This window comes from Sorex fumeus, unplaced genomic scaffold, assembly GCF_029834395.1.
Source record: "Sorex fumeus unplaced genomic scaffold, SorFum_2.1 ptg000072l, whole genome shotgun sequence".
NCBI classification, from domain to species: domain Eukaryota; kingdom Metazoa; phylum Chordata; class Mammalia; order Eulipotyphla; family Soricidae; genus Sorex; species Sorex fumeus.
The window spans coordinates 26,572,193-26,593,878 of record NW_026606129.1 but is presented as its reverse complement, the minus strand read 5'-3'; the positions used below and the strand labels follow the sequence as shown (position 1 = coordinate 26,593,878).

General features: G+C 42.4%; 1 protein-coding gene across 7 annotated transcripts in view; it reads left to right on the top strand.

Annotated features, from left to right (window-relative positions):
- THRB (thyroid hormone receptor beta) overlaps positions 1–20,335 on the top strand; it is a 441,166-nt gene extending 420,831 nt beyond the window's left edge. For all 7 annotated transcript variants that reach the window (XM_056129151.1, XM_056129152.1, XM_056129154.1 and 4 more), the window contains 3 exons: positions 3,746–3,892; positions 11,657–11,915; positions 19,989–20,335. In XM_056129151.1, coding sequence (XP_055985126.1) covers positions 3,746–3,892; positions 11,657–11,915; positions 19,989–20,230 — 648 coding nt within the window. In that variant the 3' untranslated portion in view covers positions 20,231–20,335. The remainder of the gene's footprint in view (positions 1–3,745; positions 3,893–11,656; positions 11,916–19,988) is intronic.
- Positions 20,336–21,686: the final 1,351 nt, after the last annotated feature.

The window sequence follows — 21,686 nt, the reverse complement described above, 5'->3', positions numbered from 1 at the left end:
CCTTGTGTGTTAGTCAATTAGGTTATTTTCACTATCACTGTCCTCCCATTGTTCATCGATTTGCTCTAGGGGGCCCAGTAACATCTCCATCATGAGATTTGTTGTTACTGTGTTTGGCATATCCAGTACATCACGGGTAGCTTGACAGGCTTTGCCATGCTATGTTATTTTATATTCCATAAATGAAATTCTGTTTGACCTCTCTCTTTCTGACTCATTTCACTTAGCATGGTACTCTTCATGTCCATCCACTTATAAGCAAATTTCATGGCTTCATCTTTCTTTTTTTTATATAAAATAAATTTCTTTTTATTACGTTTTTATTTTATTTATTAAATTTATTTTTGCTTTTTGGGTCACACCCGGCAATGCACAGGAATTACTCATTGCTCATGCACTCAGAAATTACTCCTAGCAGCGCTTGGGAGACCATATGGGATGCTGGGAATTGAACTCGGGTTGTCCGCGTGCAAAACAAATGCCCTACCTGCTGTGCTATCGCTCCAGCCCCAGCTTCATCTTTCTTAACAGCTGCATAGTATTCCATTGTGTAGATGTACCACAGTTTTTTTTTAATCTGTTCTCACCTGCCAGGATTTTTTTTTACTTTTTGGGTCATACCCAGTGATGCTCAGGGGTTATTCCTGACTCTGCACTCAGGAATTTACCTGCCAGGATTTTAAAGGACACAAAATGTCATCTAACTATAATCAGATTCTATTAGCATTCAAAAAAAAGTTGGGGGGGGCTGGAGTGATAGCACAGTGGGTAGGGTGTTTGCTTTGCATGCAGCCAACCCGGGTTCGATTCCCAGCATCCTGCATGGTCCCCCGAGCACCGCCAGGAGTAATACCTGAGTGTATGAGCCAGGAGTAACCCCTGTACATCATCAGGCGTGACCCAAAAAGCAAAAAAAAAAGTTTGGGTTTATCTAAGACAAAACCTCATTGCTACATCTTATTCTATTATTCTAGTATAATTTTTATGTTAATTTGTTTTTTTTAAATGTTCATATATAGACTCAATGTCTCTCCATATCTTTTCATGTGTGTTATACATAGAAATCCCACCTTTTCATATATGGGCTAGCATTTGTTTTGTTAGGTTCATAACAGGGTTGTAAAAGAAACAAGGCAAGTGAGATGAGCCTCATTTTCAGGATAAGAGCAATTTTGAAGACCTGTTGAAATAGCCAGGATTTAGGGGTTGGGGTTAGCAGTGCCCAAAATAGGAGCAAGTGTCCCTTTTTCTTTGGCTCAGTCTGTGTGAGAGAGAGAGAGAAATAGAGAGACAAGGAAACTATTTGTGTGGTTTATTCCATCAATTCCATCTGCCCAGAAAGAGAGCAGACCAGTACCCTTCCATGAGCTTGCCATGCCAACAGTTGCCCCAAAACATCATCACTGATATTACAACATGACAGAAATGAGGTTTCTTCCCTTCCACTCACTGCCCCTACAACAAGCAACAAAAATGCAAAATAAACAGAAGGACCTACTGGATAATCCAAAAAAGGTTCAGTGCTGCCAGAGTCTATTATGTAATATAGGTTGTAACCACAACCCTTACCACACCCCTGGAAGGTCCAGGCTGTTCCTGTTGAGCCCGGTGCCCTGGCAATGAGAGTGAAAGAGTCATCTTTAGCTTTATATCCTATAAAAGAGAGGGGGGGGGGGACCTGAGGGAAGAACCACAGTAACTGAACTGACATGGTGAGTTCTATTCTAACAGCTCTCTGGTGTGTTCCAGACACATTGCCATAACCTGGAATGTGTTAGAAATGCAGGTTTCCTGGCTACCCCTGACCAACTGGATCAGAAAGTCTTAGGTGCATAATCCCAAGTAACCACTGTGCTTCCAGAAGTGCCCACATCTAGGGATGTCAGAGTCTGACCAAAGTTCTGTCACAGGTGTCATCCTCCCCTCTCTGCCAGTGAACCATTTAGTCCTTCTCAAGGTGCTCTCAGCCCCTACCTCTTTCCACCTGCCCTCAGAACCCTCTCAGCTGCAGGATAACTTGTTTGTCTGCTCAACAAGACTCCGGGCAACTGACTCCCATGGAGCAGAGCCTGAGCCTCTAATCCCATTGACCACAAATTCCAGGAAAACTGTTGTTGGAGAGACTGCAGTCTTCATCCAGGGACAGTATGAAGGGGAGTAAAAACTGTCCCCTTGGTCAAAAGTGTGTGGGGTCTAAGGGAGATGCAGAGCACCTAGAGGAGTGCTGTGGACATCTGGGTTAGCCCAGGAGCTCCTGAGCCCATGTTTGCTCATCATCTACTTACAAGGGATTTTGTGACAACCCACTGAGGCAGGCACACCAAGAGGCTCACTGATAAAGAGTTGTCATTATTATCTCAGCAACAGGAGAGGGTGATGAGAGGAGTGTGTTGGCAGGAGGCACGGGCAGCCACAGGAGTCCACCTGGGGGTCTGTGAATGCTGGCTGAGGAGCCCGATGACTCCTGTGGACACTGGGAGCCTATGCACACGAGCCTGACCATGGGGTGGGCCAGGCACCCACTCCAGGTTTGCTTCTGCACCCTGAAGCCTGCTGAAAAGCTGAGATGTTGCACACCCCAAATTTGCATTATGTCAGAAATGTGGTTGCTTCAACCCAAAGTAAGCAAATAGATGAAAACCAAGTCTTCGGATGGTGCCCATGCACTCACATTAGCTTTTGAGCAGCAGCGAAACTGTGAATTGTTCTCAGGCAAGTAAAAGCACAGAGGTGCATTGGGACACTGAACAATTCTGAGTCCTCCATTCCACCCTGCAATAGGCCAGTTCACACAGATCCATTGCCTATAGGCCATTCCATCCTGCAGGAAGCCAGTTTGCACTGTTTCATTCCCTTTAAGCTGCCCAAAAGACCCTCTCAACCCGGTCCACTCTAATGGACTTAAAGCCTCTGCAGCTGGTCAGAAGTCAGCATATATCCTCAGGGTAGTTTTCAATAGGACATCTCCTGCTCCATTCCCGCACAAACACCAGAGAGGGACACCCCTCAGACATTGGTCATCACCCATCACCATTGGTCATCAGCCCTTGTGAACTTTAGGATGCAGAATCCAAATCCCTGGTGTTTCTGTCTCTGTCTCTGTCTCTGTCTCTCTCTCTATCTATCTATCTATCTCTATCTCCTCCACCCTCTGAACATTCTCACTGAGCACTGTCAGAGCAATGACCCAGACATGGCCTCTGCTCTCTGCTAAGAACTAAAACATGTAAAGACCAGAGTTTGTTAGAAACCAGTGTCAGGGGCCAGAGCCGATAGGGCTCTTGTGTTGCATGCAGCCAACGCAGGTTTGATCCCTGGCACCATATATGGTCCCCCAAACCCTAGTGTGGTCCTTGAGGGCAGAGCCAGGAGTGAGCCTTGAGCATCACTGGTGTGGTCACCAAAAGACTAAAAATAAATAAAAGTCAGTGTGAGAAGCTCACTGCAGCAAGAAACTGGGCATGAGGGCTTATGGGAGGAGGGGGAGACGGCTAATGACACTGGGACATTGATGGAGGAAGTGGACACTGGTGGAGGGTCTGGTGCTGGAATGTTGTATTCATGAAACCCATAGTTAATACTGCAAATCATGATGCCTAAGGTTTTTAAACTTTTAGGGGCAAATAAAAAGCAGTCTGAAAACCAGTGTGTCCTTTCTATAGAGATTTTCTGACACCTAGGAAGTATGATCAATAAAGATCTCATCACCTTCTTCACATAAGTCTCTCTTCTTTCTTCTCCTCAGCCAGAAGATATTGGACAAGCACCCATAGTAAATGCCCCAGAAGGTGGCAAGGTTGACTTGGAAGCCTTCAGCCATTTTACAAAAATCATCACACCAGCAATTACCAGAGTGGTGGATTTTGCCAAAAAGTTGCCTATGTTTTGTGAGGTGAGGAAATTACATTTCCTTCTTCATTATTTTTTATTAGAGTTCCATCAATTTTTAGGAATACTGAATGTTCACAAAGAATTTATTAACTTATTATTTTATAAGATATATAATATTGCTATACAAATTAAATACTATAAAAGTTCATATGCTTATTTAATGTTAACTCTTAGGGACTCCTTCATAGGAAAGAAATGCCTGTTTCATGTTGTTTTCTTCACCTTTTCTCATCAGTCATTATTTATTAGCCAGTCTAGGTGCGGAGCCCAGACATTGTCCCAGCTCCAGGCACAGGGAGATTGTGATAGCAATGCTTCTATTCTTTCAGCTCCTACAGTGTCTGAGTACCTATGCTCCATTTAGGCCACATGATCCATCCTTTTAACAATCTTCAGGGCAGGTTTTATTAGCCCAATTTTCTAGCTGGGTAACGAAGATCAAAGAGATTAGTTTACTCAAACGTGGACTGGAAAAGCGATCCAAGGGTTGAAGCTCATGCAGAAACCTCAGATTTAATCCCTGATACTGCATGATGCCCTATGCACCATAGGCGGTGACCCCTCACCCCCAGACACTGTCAAGTATTGTGTAAACACACAAAAAATAAAAAGGCCGGTGGTCAGGCCGCTTCCCCACTCCAGGGAAGTCGATGGCGATGGTCAGGCCAAGGAAGGAAACGAGGCCAAGCTGGTTGGTCTTAGCAGCCGTTTATTACATGGAAGAGATATATGTCATGGAGGGCTCAGGAATCCTCAAGCACGTGCGCCTTTGTTCTCTCAGCTTCTGTCCTCAGCCCCATCTTCCCAGGTTCTCTGATGCACGTGCCCCCCCAGAGAGCCCTGAAATCTCCCTTATATAGATCATAGTACCTCTAAAGGGCGCAATATAGCAATGTCATCAAAAGGAGTTACAGAAAGAACATTGAAGCGGCAAACCATACATTGTTTCCTTATATTCACATTGTTTCCTTACATCCGCAGGCCAGTAATACTGGCCTCCGGAAAGAAGATACAAAGCCAAGCTGAAACCTTTCACAAGCACTTTCACAAGCTGCAAGCACCTTGATTTGCATCCCAAAGACCAGCCTGGCTAGAGCTGGGAATCCACATCCCAAAGATCAATCCTGGCTACCACCTGAGATCTGCATATCTAAGACCAGCTAGGGTTCTGAGAGAAAGGGGAAACTGTCTCAATATACTGAAATCATTTACTGAAGACAGTTTGAAGGGGAGAAAGCAGTCTCATCCAAGCTAGTCAGGACACACAAGAAACTGCTTCTAGGACGTGTTTCTCCTCTCCTTGTCCAACCAACATATAAGCATACATAATATTAATCATTTTGTATGGACACAGTAAGAAATACTTTGAGCTTATAGAATTGCTCTCCTAGGGCCATCTCGATCTCAGACTGCAGTGCTCAGGCCAGATATCTTTCCTATTCCTAGCAGCAGGGCCCTAGTCTCGTCGTTACTATTGGATCATGATATCATTTGCCTATGATCAACCTCTTAACTTATAGTTAAGAATCGTGGCACCTTGGCCTGGCCCATCGCGATGCCAGGGTAGCACATAACTTACAGGCTTGCCCTGGTTCCATCCAGTCCCACGTCGGGACCCTGCCCTTGGAGTGCTAGGAAGTGAGGGCAACTGAGGCTTCAGCTGAGAAGGCAGATGCCCAGGAGTGAATAATATTCAAAGCCAATTAAATCCTAAGTTATAAAGCATAATATTAATCAATTGTCTTCCTGTATCTATACAAAAGGACATTGCATTAAGGTAAACTGCTCAAAAGACATAAGGAGGAGAAAGGCAATATTAACTTACAGTACAGCTTCAGTGTCTAAGAAGGATGAGACCTTACAAATTGGTTGGGGAAGAGAGCATAGAAGTGGTTACAAGCAGACAAAGTAATGGGAGTGACTCGGGAGCACTGTGATGAGTGCGATTCCGATAAACCTAAGCTCCGTGTACTCCAACATCTCACCCTTTTCTGTTTACAAAAACACAAAAATTTGAAATAGACAAAGGAACAATTCCAATCACAAAACAGTCTCATATGTAGTAGTAGTAAAACTTCAGTACGCCCCTGAACCCAGAGCAGTGCTTGTTGTAAAGTGTCCAATAGTCCTGCACTGTTCAAGGGTAATCAGAGTCATTTAGTCGCTTCTTGAAGAAATGAGGTGTCCAGATCACAATTTAAAGAGTTGTTTTTGCAACATCAGCAGTAGTGGTCACAGCAATGAGTCCCAGCAATGAGTCCAGAGAAACAATTGTCAAAGAGTCCTATGAACTTCAGGAAGCACTGGATCAGGCAGGGAGCACTGGAACAGGAGCATCACAACTTCTGTCAGGAGCTCTTCAGCAGGGGAATGCAGCCATTCTCTGTTCAGGTTCACACAAAAGGACATTGCATTAAAGTAAACTGCTCAAAGACATAAGGAGAGGAGAAAGGCAGTATTAACTTACAGTACAGCTTCAGTGTCTAAGAAGGATGAGACCTTACAAATTGGTTGGGGAAGAGAGCGTAGAAGTGGTTACAAGCAGACAAAATAATGGGAGTGACTCGGGAGCACTGTGATGAGTGCGATTCCAATAAACCTAAGCTCCATGTACTCCAACAAAGTATAACCCATATTTGTAAAAATTAATAAATTATAAAAGTAACCCAACATGGGCTCTGGTTTGAATCTAAGTCCATGTGTTTTTTCACTCTACATCTTAGTAACAAGACACTGTGATTATTTCTCTATCCTCAAAAATAGGTTAATTTACCCTCATAGAACAATATTTTTAATATCTTCTTGGATTTTTCTCTTTTCTTATAAATTCACCGTTTTTGTGCATTCTTCAGGGCTCCCTGAAGAGCTGATCCATTCCCTTTAGAACGTTTCATCCCTAACTTCAGCAGTTCTCTGTATGGTCCAGAATCCTGGACAAGCTCAATATCTCATCTTTATAAATGGACTCCAATTGGGGATGTTGCTTAGTGGTAGAGTGTCTACCTTTCATATGTGAGACCCTGAGCTAGCTCCCCAGCACCACACACACACACACACACACACACACACACACACACACATAAATGGGACACTTTATCTACCTCTTACAGCTGTTGGGAAATTGAAGCAGAATAAAATAAATAATATTCTTGGATGGTACCTATGTCATCACTACTCTATAAAGTTTAGCCATTTGGTGCCACTGTTATTTATTAACTTATTAAGTTGCCATCCTGCCTCTAACCTTCCTTTTTTGAATCAGTGGAATTGATTATATTTACTGTGGTTTTGGAAAGCTCACCAGGGGCCAGACAGATAGCATAGTGGATAGGGTATTGCCTTGCATGTGGCCAGTCTGGATTAGAGTCCCAGTACATATGTGGTCCCTCGAGCCAGAAGTGAGCCCTGAGGACTACCAAATGTGGCTCTAATGCCAAAAAGATTTTAAAAGGAAATCTGTCACTGTCACTGTCCTCCCATTGTTCATCGATTTGCTCCAGCGGGCCCAGTAACGTCTCCATTGGAGACCTTTGTTGTTACTGTGTTTGGCATATCGAATACATCACGGGTAGCTTGCCAGGCTCAGTGAAAAGCTCCTTAGAGTCAAATCTATTGCTCTTAAGTGTCCAAGGGAACCAGAGAGACACCTACTAAAGAGAGCCAAGCCCTGCTGGGTCCTCCAGCATAGGCAGCGCTGGGGGTAGTGAATATGGAATCACTCCGAGTGCCAAGCTGGGTTTGCAGCCCTTGGAGGCCTCTGTCCTGCCTCGGCTGCCAACTCATGTTTGCCTTTGCTATTGAGGTACTAGGAGCCAGAGTTAGAGCAGACCGCAGGTCCTGAAGGAGGTCTCTGCTGCAGCCTTCCCTGGGGAGGGCAGTGGCGTAAGATGGGAGCCATCTCCTCCCCACCTTTTGCAGAGAGAGCGTGTGTGCCTCGCCCTGATCCCATCTCACTGTGCTGAGGGACCGACAGCAGAAGTACCAGTTGGCAGCCTTGCAGCAAAAATGCTCACACCCCATTCCAGCGAAAGCTGGTGAGGCCCAGGGAAGAAATAGGGACACATCTGTATTTGATCTGGAACTTTCTAAGCCTCTGACCACCTTTTTTCTTCTTTCTCTTTTTTTTAAATTTCAGTTTTGCTCTATTAGGCAATGCTCAGGAGACTATAGTGCTTTGGGTCAAATCTGGGTCAGCCTCACGCAAGACCAGTACCTTTCGCAATGTACTATCTCTCCAGCCCTGCCCTTTTATTTAGAGCTGAAATTGAACCCAGGGCCTCATACATATACAAGGCAAGCGTTCTACCACTGAGTCACTTCCCAGCCCCTGACCATCTTGTTTTTTTAATTAACTTGTATATTTAAGTTTTGAAAGATACTAAAATAATCCATAGTCACTAAAAATTATATAGCCTAAGGCGTGGTTCATGGTAACATCACAAGATAAACACTGACATTTTAGAGTCGACTTTACTCTTTTTTTTCCCCCAAATAATATGTATGTGTAATATGACCCCAACTGACTTTTGCTAAAGACAAATCCTAAAAGTGGAATTTTAGGACCAAAGCATATACACTTTTGAAGACTTTCCATGTGTGTTTCCAAACTTTCCTCTAGAAAGAAGGGGTGGAAACAGTGTCCACCCTCTCTGGTTTGGGCTGCGGTTTCATTTCTCTCACTCTGGGTATCATCTTTGTTGGGTAGTTTTTGTTTTGTTTCCTAGGCACTATTCTAGGTTTCTCTGTCTATCTCTGTCTCTCTCTGTCTCTGTCTCTCTGTCTCTGTCTCTGTCTCTCTCTCTCTCTCTCTGTCTTGGATATGTGTGGAACCCATGTAAAGCAACCACTAAGAAGCATTTTCTCTGTTAAAGAAAATGAAAAAGCCACACCCACCACCAGTAACAATCGCACCAGGCACTACTGTCTGTGGCAAAGGAGAGGGGCCTATATGAAACTCATTAAATGGCACTTGTGGCATGTTTCCTTGAGAAGGTTAATCTGTTTCAAAGTCATGAATCCAGGTCTCTTTCGAACCTGATATTTTATCATCTCCAAATTACAATTAAAAAAAAAACACAGGGACCACTTATGTAGCAGAGATTCCTACTTTTCCAATTCTGGCAGCCTGCTGGGGACCTAATTCCACACTCTTTTTAGAACGCTGAAGAGGGAAATGAACATTGTAAGCCACTAAGCTAACTATGGCATAGGCTGGAGATCTTAAGTGGTTGCCAGAGTCAGGGGGCTCTGCCAAGGGGGATTAAATACTCCTGTAATTTCAACTGTGCTCATGGTACTCTTCTACTGAAATCCAGTGCCCACTTACCAAGCCAGGTGGATAGACACCCAGAGCCCACTAAGACTTAAAATCATTGCTGGCAGAGCTGCCCTCAAACACCCGTAGAAGAACCCTTTCTACTGTGGAAACCACTGTCATCTCTGCCAATCAAACTGAGTGATGCTCTCCTGAGGAGACAGGCAGAGTCTGTGGGAGGATCCCCACATCTCTGTCTGTCATGCCCTTCATGGAGCATTCTCAGGATGAAAGTATTTTGGCAGGTGACTCAGAGATTGTTTGCCCACATGTTGAAACAAATCTCACCAGGATCCTACAAACCCTTCTTAAAGGCAAAGGCATCTGGCCTAGTTTTGAAGCTCTAGGTGATCTTTTACAAATGATAATTGAGCTTTTATTTCAATGTGAATTAATGACAGTAAGTTTTTAAAAAAAGAAAGAAAGAAAGAAAGAAAGAAAGAAAGAAAGAAAACTTCTTTTCTCTACCTGTAATCAAACTTCACTACATAGAGGAAGCCAGGCTGAGTTTGTCTACTCTGTTACAGAGTTTGAGAAAAATTAATGGTTTCATCTGATTCTTACTTCCTCTTGGCTATTATTCCAGCCATTGGTTCTTGAGTAGGGTCCCCGCCAGCAGCCTGAGCTCTACCTGGGAGCTTAGGGGAAGTGCAGATTCTCCAAGAATCTAAGTGGGTAAGAGATGAGTGTTTATAAGCCTAGGGCTGACGTCAAAACCACCACCCTAGATTTAAGGCAGCTCCACCCAGGGCCAGAGTTCTACATCTTATTTGTGGAGGATACATCCACATTTAGGTTTGCTCTTTCCTACCATGCTTTGGAGACAGGAGACCAAGGAGGCAGCTGATCAGAATACAACATAAATGAAAGCAAAGCACAATCATATTTCATAGTACACAAGGAAGGAATTCACTCATACATATTTCAGAAGCAAATATAAACTCACTTTTTTTGACAGAAAAAATAAGTCGTTTGAAATTATATGGTAAGAGTGAAAGGTTAAATCAATGAAAACTATAAAATGCTCAAGATTCTAAATAAAGTTTAGTGACATTATAGTTTCATACATTGCCCTACATTAAATCATCTAGTAGTGCCAACAGCATTTCCCAAAAAGAATATATATCTGCTTTAATGAAACCCCAGTATAAAAGATATCTGTTACTGAAAGCCTAGCTTCATCCACAAAATATTCATGTGACTCACATCACATGTTATTCTATCTCTCAGTTCTGGATTTCCACTTGTGTGCATAAGATTAGAATTCAAACATTGACCTCACAGTTTTCTGTGAAGATTATATAAGGTGACCTACATAAAAATTAGCACAATAGGGGCCGGAGCGATAGCACAGTGGGTAGGGCATTTGCCTTGCATGCAGCTGACCCAGGTTCTATCCCCGCCATCCTATATGGTCCCCCAGCACCGCCAGGAGTAATTCCTGAGTGAAAAGCCAGGAGTAACCCCTAAGCATTTTATAGTTTTCATTGATTTAACCTTTCACTCTTACCATATAATTTCAAACGACTTATTTTTTCTGTCAAAAAAAGTGAGCAAAAAGCCAAAAAAAATTAGCACAATACCCAATTCAGCAAAATTCCCCACTTTTCCCCCAAAGTGTCAAAAGTCTTTCCAACTTTTTTGATAATGACATTTAATTAAATATTCTCCTTTGCCACCAAATAAAACTGTGTTTTTTTATTATTTTGTCTAACAAATTCTTTTAAGTTTATTATTAATATTATTGTATTAGCGCTGATCCTACTTAACAGAACAGCCATATTGTTTTTAAATGAGATTGTAACTCTGGCAAAGACTGTATAGAAATTCTGGTGCCTGGGTACAGACAGCACAATTCAAAGAGTTAAGAGCTCTGGATTCCCCTGCCCTTAACGCCCTTAACTCACTAGGTAACCTTGGGCCCAGCTTTTACATCATTGAGTCTCTTGGATAGCATATGTTTATAAACAAACTTTTAGTTCTTGTGCATTTTTAAGATATTCAAGGAGCAAGTTTGTTTCAAAAATCACAGAGAAGCCCAGTTGCTAGAAAACTAAATAGAGAAGTTGTTGACAATTGGGACTATAAAACAAAGATGTTATTAAGTTTAAGATAAATTCTTCTTTCAAGTGGAGTTACATTACTAGCCCCAGAATAAGAGAATTATTAATAATTTTATCCATGACCATAATATTACCCATGGGGAATCTCTGTCATCAAAGAAATGTAAATTACTGTGCTTAAAGTCGGTGAAGATTATAAACAATCTGGAGTACAAAAAATGGTTGTCAAGTATCTGCAGCCAAATAGAAATGGAAAACCCGTGGGCTCAGCATGCAGGATCAGTATTAACCACAGAACATTGTTTCTGTTGCAATGAAGAGGCTGTGTGTTGTTCCTGGATGCCGCTTGCCCACTTGCTCTTTGCTGATGCCGGCTGGTTCTTTTCAGCTGCCATGTGAAGATCAGATCATCCTCCTCAAAGGCTGCTGCATGGAGATCATGTCCCTTCGTGCCGCTGTGCGCTATGACCCAGAAAGTGAGACTTTAACCCTGAACGGGGAAATGGCAGTGACACGGGGCCAGCTAAAAAACGGGGGTCTTGGGGTCGTGTCAGATGCCATATTTGACCTGGGCATGTCTCTGTCATCATTCAACCTCGATGACACTGAAGTTGCTCTCCTTCAGGCTGTCCTGCTTATGTCTTCAGGTGAGTATGTTCAGACTCATTCCCGGGTGTCAAAAGAACTGTTGCTTATCTGGTGCTAATCCAAATCCCTTGAATTTTCAGTCCCTCATTTAGCTTGAAAATTAGAGCTCACTCTTCTTCACTGAGGAATTGAGGGATTTACCAATAGATTGGGGCTTGGAGAGTATCAGAGATCTGATGCTTTTGCATTGTCCCAGGATTGTTGGGAAGGTAGAACGAAACCAAAAGGTTTCTTTGGTAGATCACTTCACAGACAAGAAAATGATCTACTTTCAACCCCTGATTTTGTGCATGTGGCACAGAGTTTAAGTGTGAAGATCTGTGAGAAAACCCTCAGTGAGAACTAGAATTTGTCAATGATTTTGCTACAACTTATGTTTTCATTATTTATTACTATAGAGCACACCACACCAAAATATGGTAGCTTACAATGTACACGGTGGCTGGGATCAAGGTTGAGTTATCAAACACACCTACTGTGCCTTATCCAAGTGGCAGCTCCTGAGAGGGTCAGTAGACTTCTCACATGGTTAATGGATTCCAAGATGTACACAAAAGTACACAGGTACTGCACATGTCTAAAGGTCGAGTAAAAAGTCTATAACATTATTTCTGCCACGCTATTTGATCCAAAGAAGTTCTAACAGCAGCCCTAATTCAAGATTCCATCTTGAGATGGGAAGATTGGTAAAAGATTTTCAACCGTATTTAACTTGCTATAGCTCATTATCAAAACTTTAGCCTCCATGTTAGTATTGTTATAAAAAGGGAACTGTAATAATACTAACACTACTTCTTCCAGGGATGTGTTTTGATTTTTTAAATGCATAGTATGTAATACTCTGTATGGGAAACTAAGATTTAAATAGAAGATGGTTTCGTAATTATTCTCAGGATTTTCAGAGTACCCTAAATGTAGTTATGTCACAGTACTTGAAAATGCATAGTAACCATCAATTCAGTTTCTTTTTTTTTTATTGAATCATAGTGAAATACACAGTTACAAAGTTGTTCATGATTGGGTTTCAGTCATGTTCCAACACCCCAGCTCAACTTCATGTTTCCCTCTGGAAAATTTATTTTTCTGTTATTTTGAAAAATTGTATTGAATCACTATCAATTACACAATTACATAGTTATTCATTGTTGAGTTTCAGACATACAGTGTTCCAGTACCAATTCCTCCACCAGTGTCCATTTGCCTTCTACCCTCGATCCTGCCCTGGGGCAGGCACTTCCCCTACACCATTGTCACAGAATTCCCTTTCCTAATTTTTCCCTCCACCCCTAACCGAGTGGCAAGCTTCCTACTGAAGACCAGTTCTCCTGCTCATCTTTTCTATTGCTTTTGAGTATTTAATATTCCCCTAAAATTTCTTTATGTTCCACATATGAGATAGATGGATAATTTCTTTTTTTTTTTTAATTTTATTGACTCACTGTGACATAGTTACTAGCTTTTCTGTTTGGGTTACAATCACACAATGGTCAAACACCCATCCCTCCACCAGTGCACATTCCCCACCACCAATCTCCCCAGTATACCCCCCTTCTCCACCCTCCCCCTGCCTCCATGACAGACAATATTCCCCATACTCTCTCTCTACTTTTGGGCATTATGGTTATACAGACACTGAGAGGTCATCATGTTTGGTCCATTATCTACTTTCAGCACACATCTCCCATCCTGACTGATTCCTCCAACCATCATTTTCTTAGTGATCCCTCCTCTATTCCATCTGCCTTCTCCCCTCCACTCATGAGGCAGGCTTCCAGCTATTGGGCAATCCTCCTGGCCTTTGTATCTACTGTAAGATGGACAATTTTGAGTCAGAAAGAGAGGGATAGACATAGAAAGATTGCATTCATCTGGGGGATATAAAGTAACAAAATATGAGATTAATACCCAAGAATAGCTGAGATCAGCACCAGGAGGATTACTCCATAACTTAGAGGCCAGCCGGGCATTCTAGAGGAAAGGGCAGCTCAGATAGAGAAGGGAGCACCAAATAAAGGGTGTTTGGAGGACCCTCCCAGGAGGGGAGATGCATGTCGAAAGTAGACTATGGACTGAACATGTTTGCCACTCAATGCCTCTTTTGCAGACCACAACACCCAAAAGGAGAGAGAGAACACAGGGGATTGCCCTGCCACAGAGGCAGGGGGGGATGGGGAGATGGGGGTGGGGGGGATATTATCCATGGTGGTGGAAAATGGGCACTGGTGAAGGGATGGTTATCTGATCATTGTATAATCGAAACCCAAGCACAAAAAATTGTAAATCTACAACTGTACCTCATGGTGTTTCACTAATAAAAAAAATTAAAATTAAAATAAAAATAAAAAAACAAAAAAAAAGATGGACAATTTCTTTCTCAAGAACAGAGAGAGATATGTCTGATTGTCCACATGGCACTTCAACCACTGTTTCTTAGAATTTGAGACATGTTTATTGAATAGAGAAATAAGTATCAGCCTCAAGGACACAAAATTGTAGAATTGATACTTGTAGTTAACTCAAAAGTTTACTTGTACTTAACTATATTTAAGCTGATCTAGAAATGTGTTTACTACAAAAAAAGCCCTAAATATGATAATTGGGGAGCTGGAGCAATAGCACAGCAGTTAGGGTGTTTGCCTTGCATGCAACCAACATGGCCAACCCGAGTTCAGTTTCCTCCGCCCCTCTCGGAGAGCCCGGCAAGCTACCAAGAGTATCTCACCTGCATCACAAAGTCTGGCAAGCTACCTGTGACGTATTCGACATGCCAAAGACAGTAACAAGTCTCACAATGTTACTGGGCCCGCTTGAGCAAATCAATAAACAACAGGAGGACAGTTATAGTGACAGTGATAATTGGGAAGGGGGGTTTGGTTGTAAGGGTTGCTTTTTAGGCCTCACCCTGTGATGTTCTGGGCTTACTTTTCACTCTATGCTCAAGAATCACTTCTGACAGTGCTTGGGGGAACCATATTCAGTACCAGAGATGAAACCCAAGTCAGCCAGGTACAAGTTAAGTGCCTTATCCATTGTACTATCTCTCAAGCTACTACCCAAATATGGTAGGTTTTTGTTTTTTTGTTTTGTTTTTAAGAAATAATTGTTTTTTTCTCACCATGGAAAATCTCAAGCATATACATAAGATATAATAGCATAAGGAACCCTCTTGTATGCTGTGATAGATGGTTGGTGATCTCCCCCATTCTGATATTCAACTCATTGATCCTCTTCTTCTCAGTGTACAGTACCTGGGGTTTGCTCCCAACCCACAGACTATGGAAAATTTTATGTCATCCCATATGGCTAAATTCTTCTCTTAGATTTCCTCTTGCCAAAAGACTCCTTGTGGCTCCTTGTGGCTTGATGACACAAGCATCCATGTTGGAAAAATTTCCATGACCCAGAGGAATAGGTAGCCTGTGAGACCCGTAAGCACTACCCAGGCACCAACCAGAGAAAAGGGCCCTCGGTGCTTCAGAAGGAATAAAATTTGGGGCTTATCTGCAGACTCCCCATTTGAGTGAGGGTGTGCTCCTCTCTGGACTTTGTTTTTTTTAAAAAAAAAATAAATAGAGGGACTGAAGAAATAGTACAGCGAGGAGAGCATTTGCCTTGCACAAGGTCAACCCAGGTTCGATCCCCAGCATCCCATATGGTCCCCAAGCACTGCCAGGACTGCACCTAATTCCTAAGTGCAGAATCAGGAGTAACCCCTGTGCATCAGCCAGTGTGACCCCAAAAGTGAAAAATAATAAAATAATATAAATAAATCAATTGAACTGAAAAGTTATATTTCTGGAGGGAATATTCAAGGTAATTTGGGGATAGACACTCACAATGTGCTCAGAATGACCACGGACCCCACCAATGATTCTCAGGTGGTCAGACTAGCAGTTCAGTTCCAGGGTCTGAGGATGCAATATTGCTTGGGCCCTGTGCTTCTGGGTGTACCCAGGCCACCTGGTGGTGCTGGGGGCCTGTACTCACTGATATGCAGGAGACCACGTGATGCCAAGAGTAGATCCCAGGTCAGGAACATGTGAGGCATTGCCCTACTCTCTCTGTGTCCCAGTCTCTCAAGGTAATTTTTAAGCTGAGATCTCTGTGGCACAAAGATAGCTTCACACAATTTTCTAATTTTCTCTCTGTTTCCATTGCCTTCCTGTGGCAAGCAGAGTTTCGGGGGGTGTTCAGCTGTCTTGTAGATCCCAGCCTTCTAACAGAAAGCAAATCTCAGGCAGATTCTGCAGCAAGAAACTTGAACTAAAATGTGTTTAAGGTGTTTGCCATGCATCCATTTACCATCTCTTCATGGTAAATGGACTTTTATTTACTGAATAATGTGATGTTTCCTCTGTAGCGCGTCATCAAGTCAACAGATTATTATATAAATCAGATCCGGGAGCTAGACAGAGGGCGTCTATGGAGATTGCAAGCTGAGTGAGTCTTCCCAATTCTCTGATTCTTGGACTACTCACTGCCTGACCACCCTGAGACACACTCAGTAACTTTCAAGCCCTCTCCACACGAATGCTCTGGAGACTTTCCATTAAGACTGCCAGGACCAGAAAAATAACACAGACCACTTTACATTTGGCAAATGATAGCTATATTCCAATGCTTTAGGCTGCAATTCCTTCACCGTGTTGTCTTCTAAGACCCACTATTTTGTTTGGCACTTCACTCAATCTCTTAAGCCTCTTCTTCAAAGCCTTTTTCAGAGCTTCTCAGGACCTTGATCCTGCAGTGATCAGCAGAAAGAAGTTTTGTCTTAAGAAGTTAAAAATAGCCTTTGACCTTTAAAATATTTCTCTCCTCAGTAAACATGTTTGATACACCATAGATATCACCAAAATGTTTGTTACCTTCCTTATCATGTATATGGCCACCTAATCTTTATCTCCAATCAAAGGACAGAGTTCTGATGTCACAAAACCCAGGATATTTTTTTTCCTTCAAAGGAATATATTCAGAGCAATCTTGTTTTGTTTGTCTATTTAGACCCAAAGCTAAAGAATCCTTCTGGTAACTTCTAAGAAAGACAAAGGACTCAGAGGAGAGGGGGAAAGAGGAAGTAGATGCACAAAGTGGCAGCATCCAGTAGGAAAGAAAACACAAAAGGAAAATGAACAAATGACCATTTGAGCTAAGCAGAAGGTTTTAAAGACCTAAATATTTTATTTAAATTCAGAGGGCTGAATTAGGACATGAATCCTGCTCCCTCCTTGAAGATAAAGGAGAACCCATTTTTTAAAAAAAATTTTATCTTTTATTGTTTTTTTATTAAATATTTTTATTAATGAATCACTGTGAGGTACAGTTACAGCAGTTACAGACTTACAAACTTTTGTGCTTGCATTTCAGTCATACAATGGTCGAGTACCCATCCTTCCACCAGCGCCTATTTTCCACCACCAATGGACCCAGTATCCCTCCCACGACCCTCAACCCATCCCCCACCACACCGCCCCACCTCTGTGGCAGAGCATTCCCTTTTGCTCTCTCTCTCCTTTGGGGTGTTGTGGTTTGCAGTAGAGGTATTGAGCGGCCATCATATTCGGTCTGTAGTCTACTTTCAGCATGCATCTTTCAACCCAAATAGGTCCTCCCAACATCCTTTACTTGGTTTCATGAATCACTGTGAGATACAGTTACAGACTTACAAACTTTTGTGCTTATGTTTCAGTCATACAATGATCGAGTACCCATTCCTCCACCAGTGTCCATTCTCCATCACCAATGTTCCCAGTATCTCTCCCACATCCCCCCCATCTCCCCCACCCCTGCCTCTGTGGCAGGCAGATTCCCTTTTCACTCGCTCTCTCCTTTAGGGTATTGTGTTCTGCAGTGCAGGTATTAAGTGGCCATCATTGGAGAACCCACTTTAGACTTTTATTAATACAGAAATTTTGATAAATGAACATTTGACAGATCCCTTCATGCATTTTTCAAGCATAATTATTTTTTGTTATTTTTTTATGTAACAAGATTAATGGGGTGAATCTAAACAGTGGCTTAAGTATTGTATATTACCTAGAATAATTTTAAAAAAACAGGACACTAGAAGTGTGACTTTATTTGATAAGAATCACTAAGAGCAAACCCAAGAAAACCTGACAGAGAGATGGTAGGGCTTCCTGGAGCAACGTGAGAAATTCAATGCAGTTTGTCCATAACTCTTGTATCCCAAGCATTTGTAGCCTGGATGCTTTGCAGACATTCAATCTTCTCATGATCTCACTTTGTCATTCTTTGAAGCTTCCTTGAGATCCCTTGCTTACATGGCCTGAGATTTTCCCAATCTCTCTTATCTCTTTCCTCTCTTCTAGACATGTTTGTCTTCCCCTTTCTTCCAGGAAGCCAGTGGAAACTCAAATTATTTCTCCTGGAAAGATGGGGGGAAGGGTGTTGGGGATGTGATTCAGTGACTGAGCACACTCCTTGGATGTGCAAGGCCTGAGTTTGAGCCCCAACACTACATGACACCTTGAGCCAAAGGTAACCTCCACGAGATCAGCTACATCTATTTCTTCTTCTTGTGCTGAATATTTCAACGTTCCAGATGAGGCTTCTCCTTCTGTTCTTTTTGGAAAGAGTCCTCACGATTCAGACCTAAGGAACCAATTTTCTTCACCAGAGATATTTATTGACTCCCCTTATCTCTAACACCCCTCCCTTATCATGGAACTGATTCCTCAGAGTTCATGCACCCATTCTCCTTCCTGTATATTAAAACATCCCCAGTTTGGCCCATTTCACACTTTAGACCCTGAACTAGACAAAGTCAGCCATCTTTTCACCTTCAAATTAACATCTGTCCATCTATTTAATGAAAGAAATATTGGAAGAAATATTAGCATAATAAAAGTACACAATACAAAAAATATTTGCACACGATACAATAAAAGTACACAATACAAAAATGTATTGATATCCTTGATCTATAAAGTGCTCACAAAACTCAACGACAAAAAATATCTAATGGCCCCATCCAAAATGGTGCTAGGAGTTGAACACCTTCTCAAAGAAGATATACAGGTGGCAAACAAGCATATGAAAAGTATTCATCATCATTCATGGTTAGGAAATACAAATCAAAACAACATTGTCTCACTCCTGTGAGAATGACACATTTAAAAAAGTCTAGAAACAGTGTTGGCAGAGTTGTGGTGAGTAAGAAACCTTCATCCACCATTGATGGGAATGGTATCTGGTTTAGTCACTCTGGAATGTAATATGGAGAGCTCTGAAAAATAGAAATAAAACACTCATATGATCCAGCAATGCCACTTTTTTGCATCTAGCTCCAGAATACAAAACATTAATTCAGAAGGATACATGCACACTTAGTACTTAGTTCATCACTTAGTACTAGAGCCAAGATACAGAAACAACCCAAATGCCCAATTACAGGTGAACGGATCAAGAAGTTGATCTTTACATGGTAATAGCCCTCCCGTTGATCGTTGATTTGCTCCAGAGGGCCCAGTAACGTCTCCATTGGAGACTTTGTTGTTACTGTGTCTGGCATATCGAATACTCTCGGTAGCTTGCCGGGCTCTCCGAGAGGGGCGGGTCGGCCATGTTGGCCGCTTGTAAGGCAAACGCCCTACCCGCTGTGCTATCGCTCCAGCCCCAAATGATCTTTACATACACAATGAAATACCATGCATCTCTAAGAAAGAACAAAATCATGCTGTGACCTGGATAAAACTAGAGAGTATCATGCTGAGTGAAGTCAGTCAGAAGGAAAGAGATTGGTACAGAATGATCTCTCTCATATGTGGGACTGAAAGCTACACAAGAGAGCAATAAAGGGCCCAAGGCAGCACAATGGGAGAGCTGATTCACTCTATTGAATCAGGGGAAGATTGGAAAGGAGGGTAATTGGAACTCTTGGCAGGGAGTTAAGGGGGGTGGGGGGGACAGCTGGTTAGGTACACTGGTGAAAGGTGTTGGAATTATGTACATGGAAAAATGTCATTAACAGTACTGTAAATCACAGAACCTCAACCCCCCCTAAAAAAATTTTTTTAATTAACATCCTTCTTCTTTCCTCCCCACATCCCCAGACCGCCCAGGGCTCGCCTGTGTTGAGAGAATAGAAAAATACCAAGATAGTTTCCTGCTGGCTTTTGAACACTATATTAATTATCGGAAACACCACGTAACACACTTTTGGCCAAAGCTCCTGATGAAGGTGACGGACCTGCGGATGATTGGAGCCTGCCATGCCAGCCGCTTCCTGCACATGAAGGTGGAGTGCCCCACGGAACTCTTCCCCCCTTTGTTCCTGGAAGTCTTCGAGGATTAGACAGGCCCAACTCATTTCTCACAATTCCTACAGCGCTGCCGTTGGGCACCATTTCATTCCATTGCCTCACTCTTCTCTGTTTGTTCTTTTGTTTCTTTGTGTTGTGAGGGATTGATGGGGTGGGAGGGAGGGGGGAGGGGTGGAGAAATGGGAGGTCATCCTGAACACAGACATGGATGAAATTGCCCCTTGAATTCGGGTACTTTTAACTGTTGCATTTTTGTTTGTTCTCCAGTCCTTTTGATGTGAATGCTTTGAAGGTTTTTGCAGTTGTTGAGGTGGGGTGGGGACAATCATTCATTCACCAGCACCAAATCATCACCAGCTCCCATCTGTCCCTGGTCAGAGGCTCAAGCAAATAAGATGGCACCGCAGAAGGTGAGAAATGCCTTAAAACTGAGATGAGATGATCCTATTGATCCATTCCTGATGTTTTGCAGGGTAAGGGGTAGCTTTCAGCTTTTTAGGGGAAGGTTTGAACATATTTTCACCTAAAAAAAGGTGCTGTGTTCAACACGTTTCATTCTCTCCTAATGCCTAGCATGGAAGGTACAGAAGTATTTTTCACAGAAACTAAGATGTCCCTTCACTGTCATATTTGTAATTCTCTGATTTAATTCAAGTTGTCCAACAGTATGACTCAAATACGTGCAGATTTTTGACTGACTTGAGGCCAAGCGGAAGAAAGATTTTCATGAGTGAGCCCCAAGAAATTAGAAATCTTCATGAGTGTCAGTGATTCAACAGTTTCCCACAGTTCACATAGTATTACTTCATAGTAGGAAGGCTTCTTTACAGTTCAGGCATAGAGAAAATTTCCACAGAAATCAATCCTATTTACAGAGGGTTGTCACTTTTCAATGACATCTGCTCCATCACCTCCCAAATTTCCTGAAGTTGTTTATCCTGATTGCATCTCCATTGAGCTGACAAACAGATTTCCCTGTGGATTAAATCTTTTTTATCATGGAGGGAAAAAGCTGCAATTTAAGTCTTGTTCTAGAGGCAAGATTAGTGTCATTACATTCCAAGTTGAAGGAAGTGCCATTTTCCAAGAGCTCTCTTCAAATAATGATGGTTTAAGGATGTTCCCTTCTTAGATTCTAAAGCTCATAAATGTTGCCTCTTCCCCCTTTCCCTCTATGCCTGAGGCTTGACTGTCACTAAACAAAGACTGGTCTGGCTGCTGAACCTATCGTTCCTCTTTTAGCATTCCCCAGGCAGATATTCCAGAGAAAATACCTGCAAACAGTGACACAAATCCTCACTCACCTTTCTTGCCTCACCTGGCTTCCCCAATGACAAACGTTAGAGTAGCTTGCACACAGAAAACCAATGGTGAGACCTCATTGCCAGGAAATGGGCAAAGAATGTACCCATGCAATTGAATGTATCTTGTTCTTCACTGGCATAGTAGACATAAATTATTCTTTTGCCTGCCTTGTACTGCCTTACC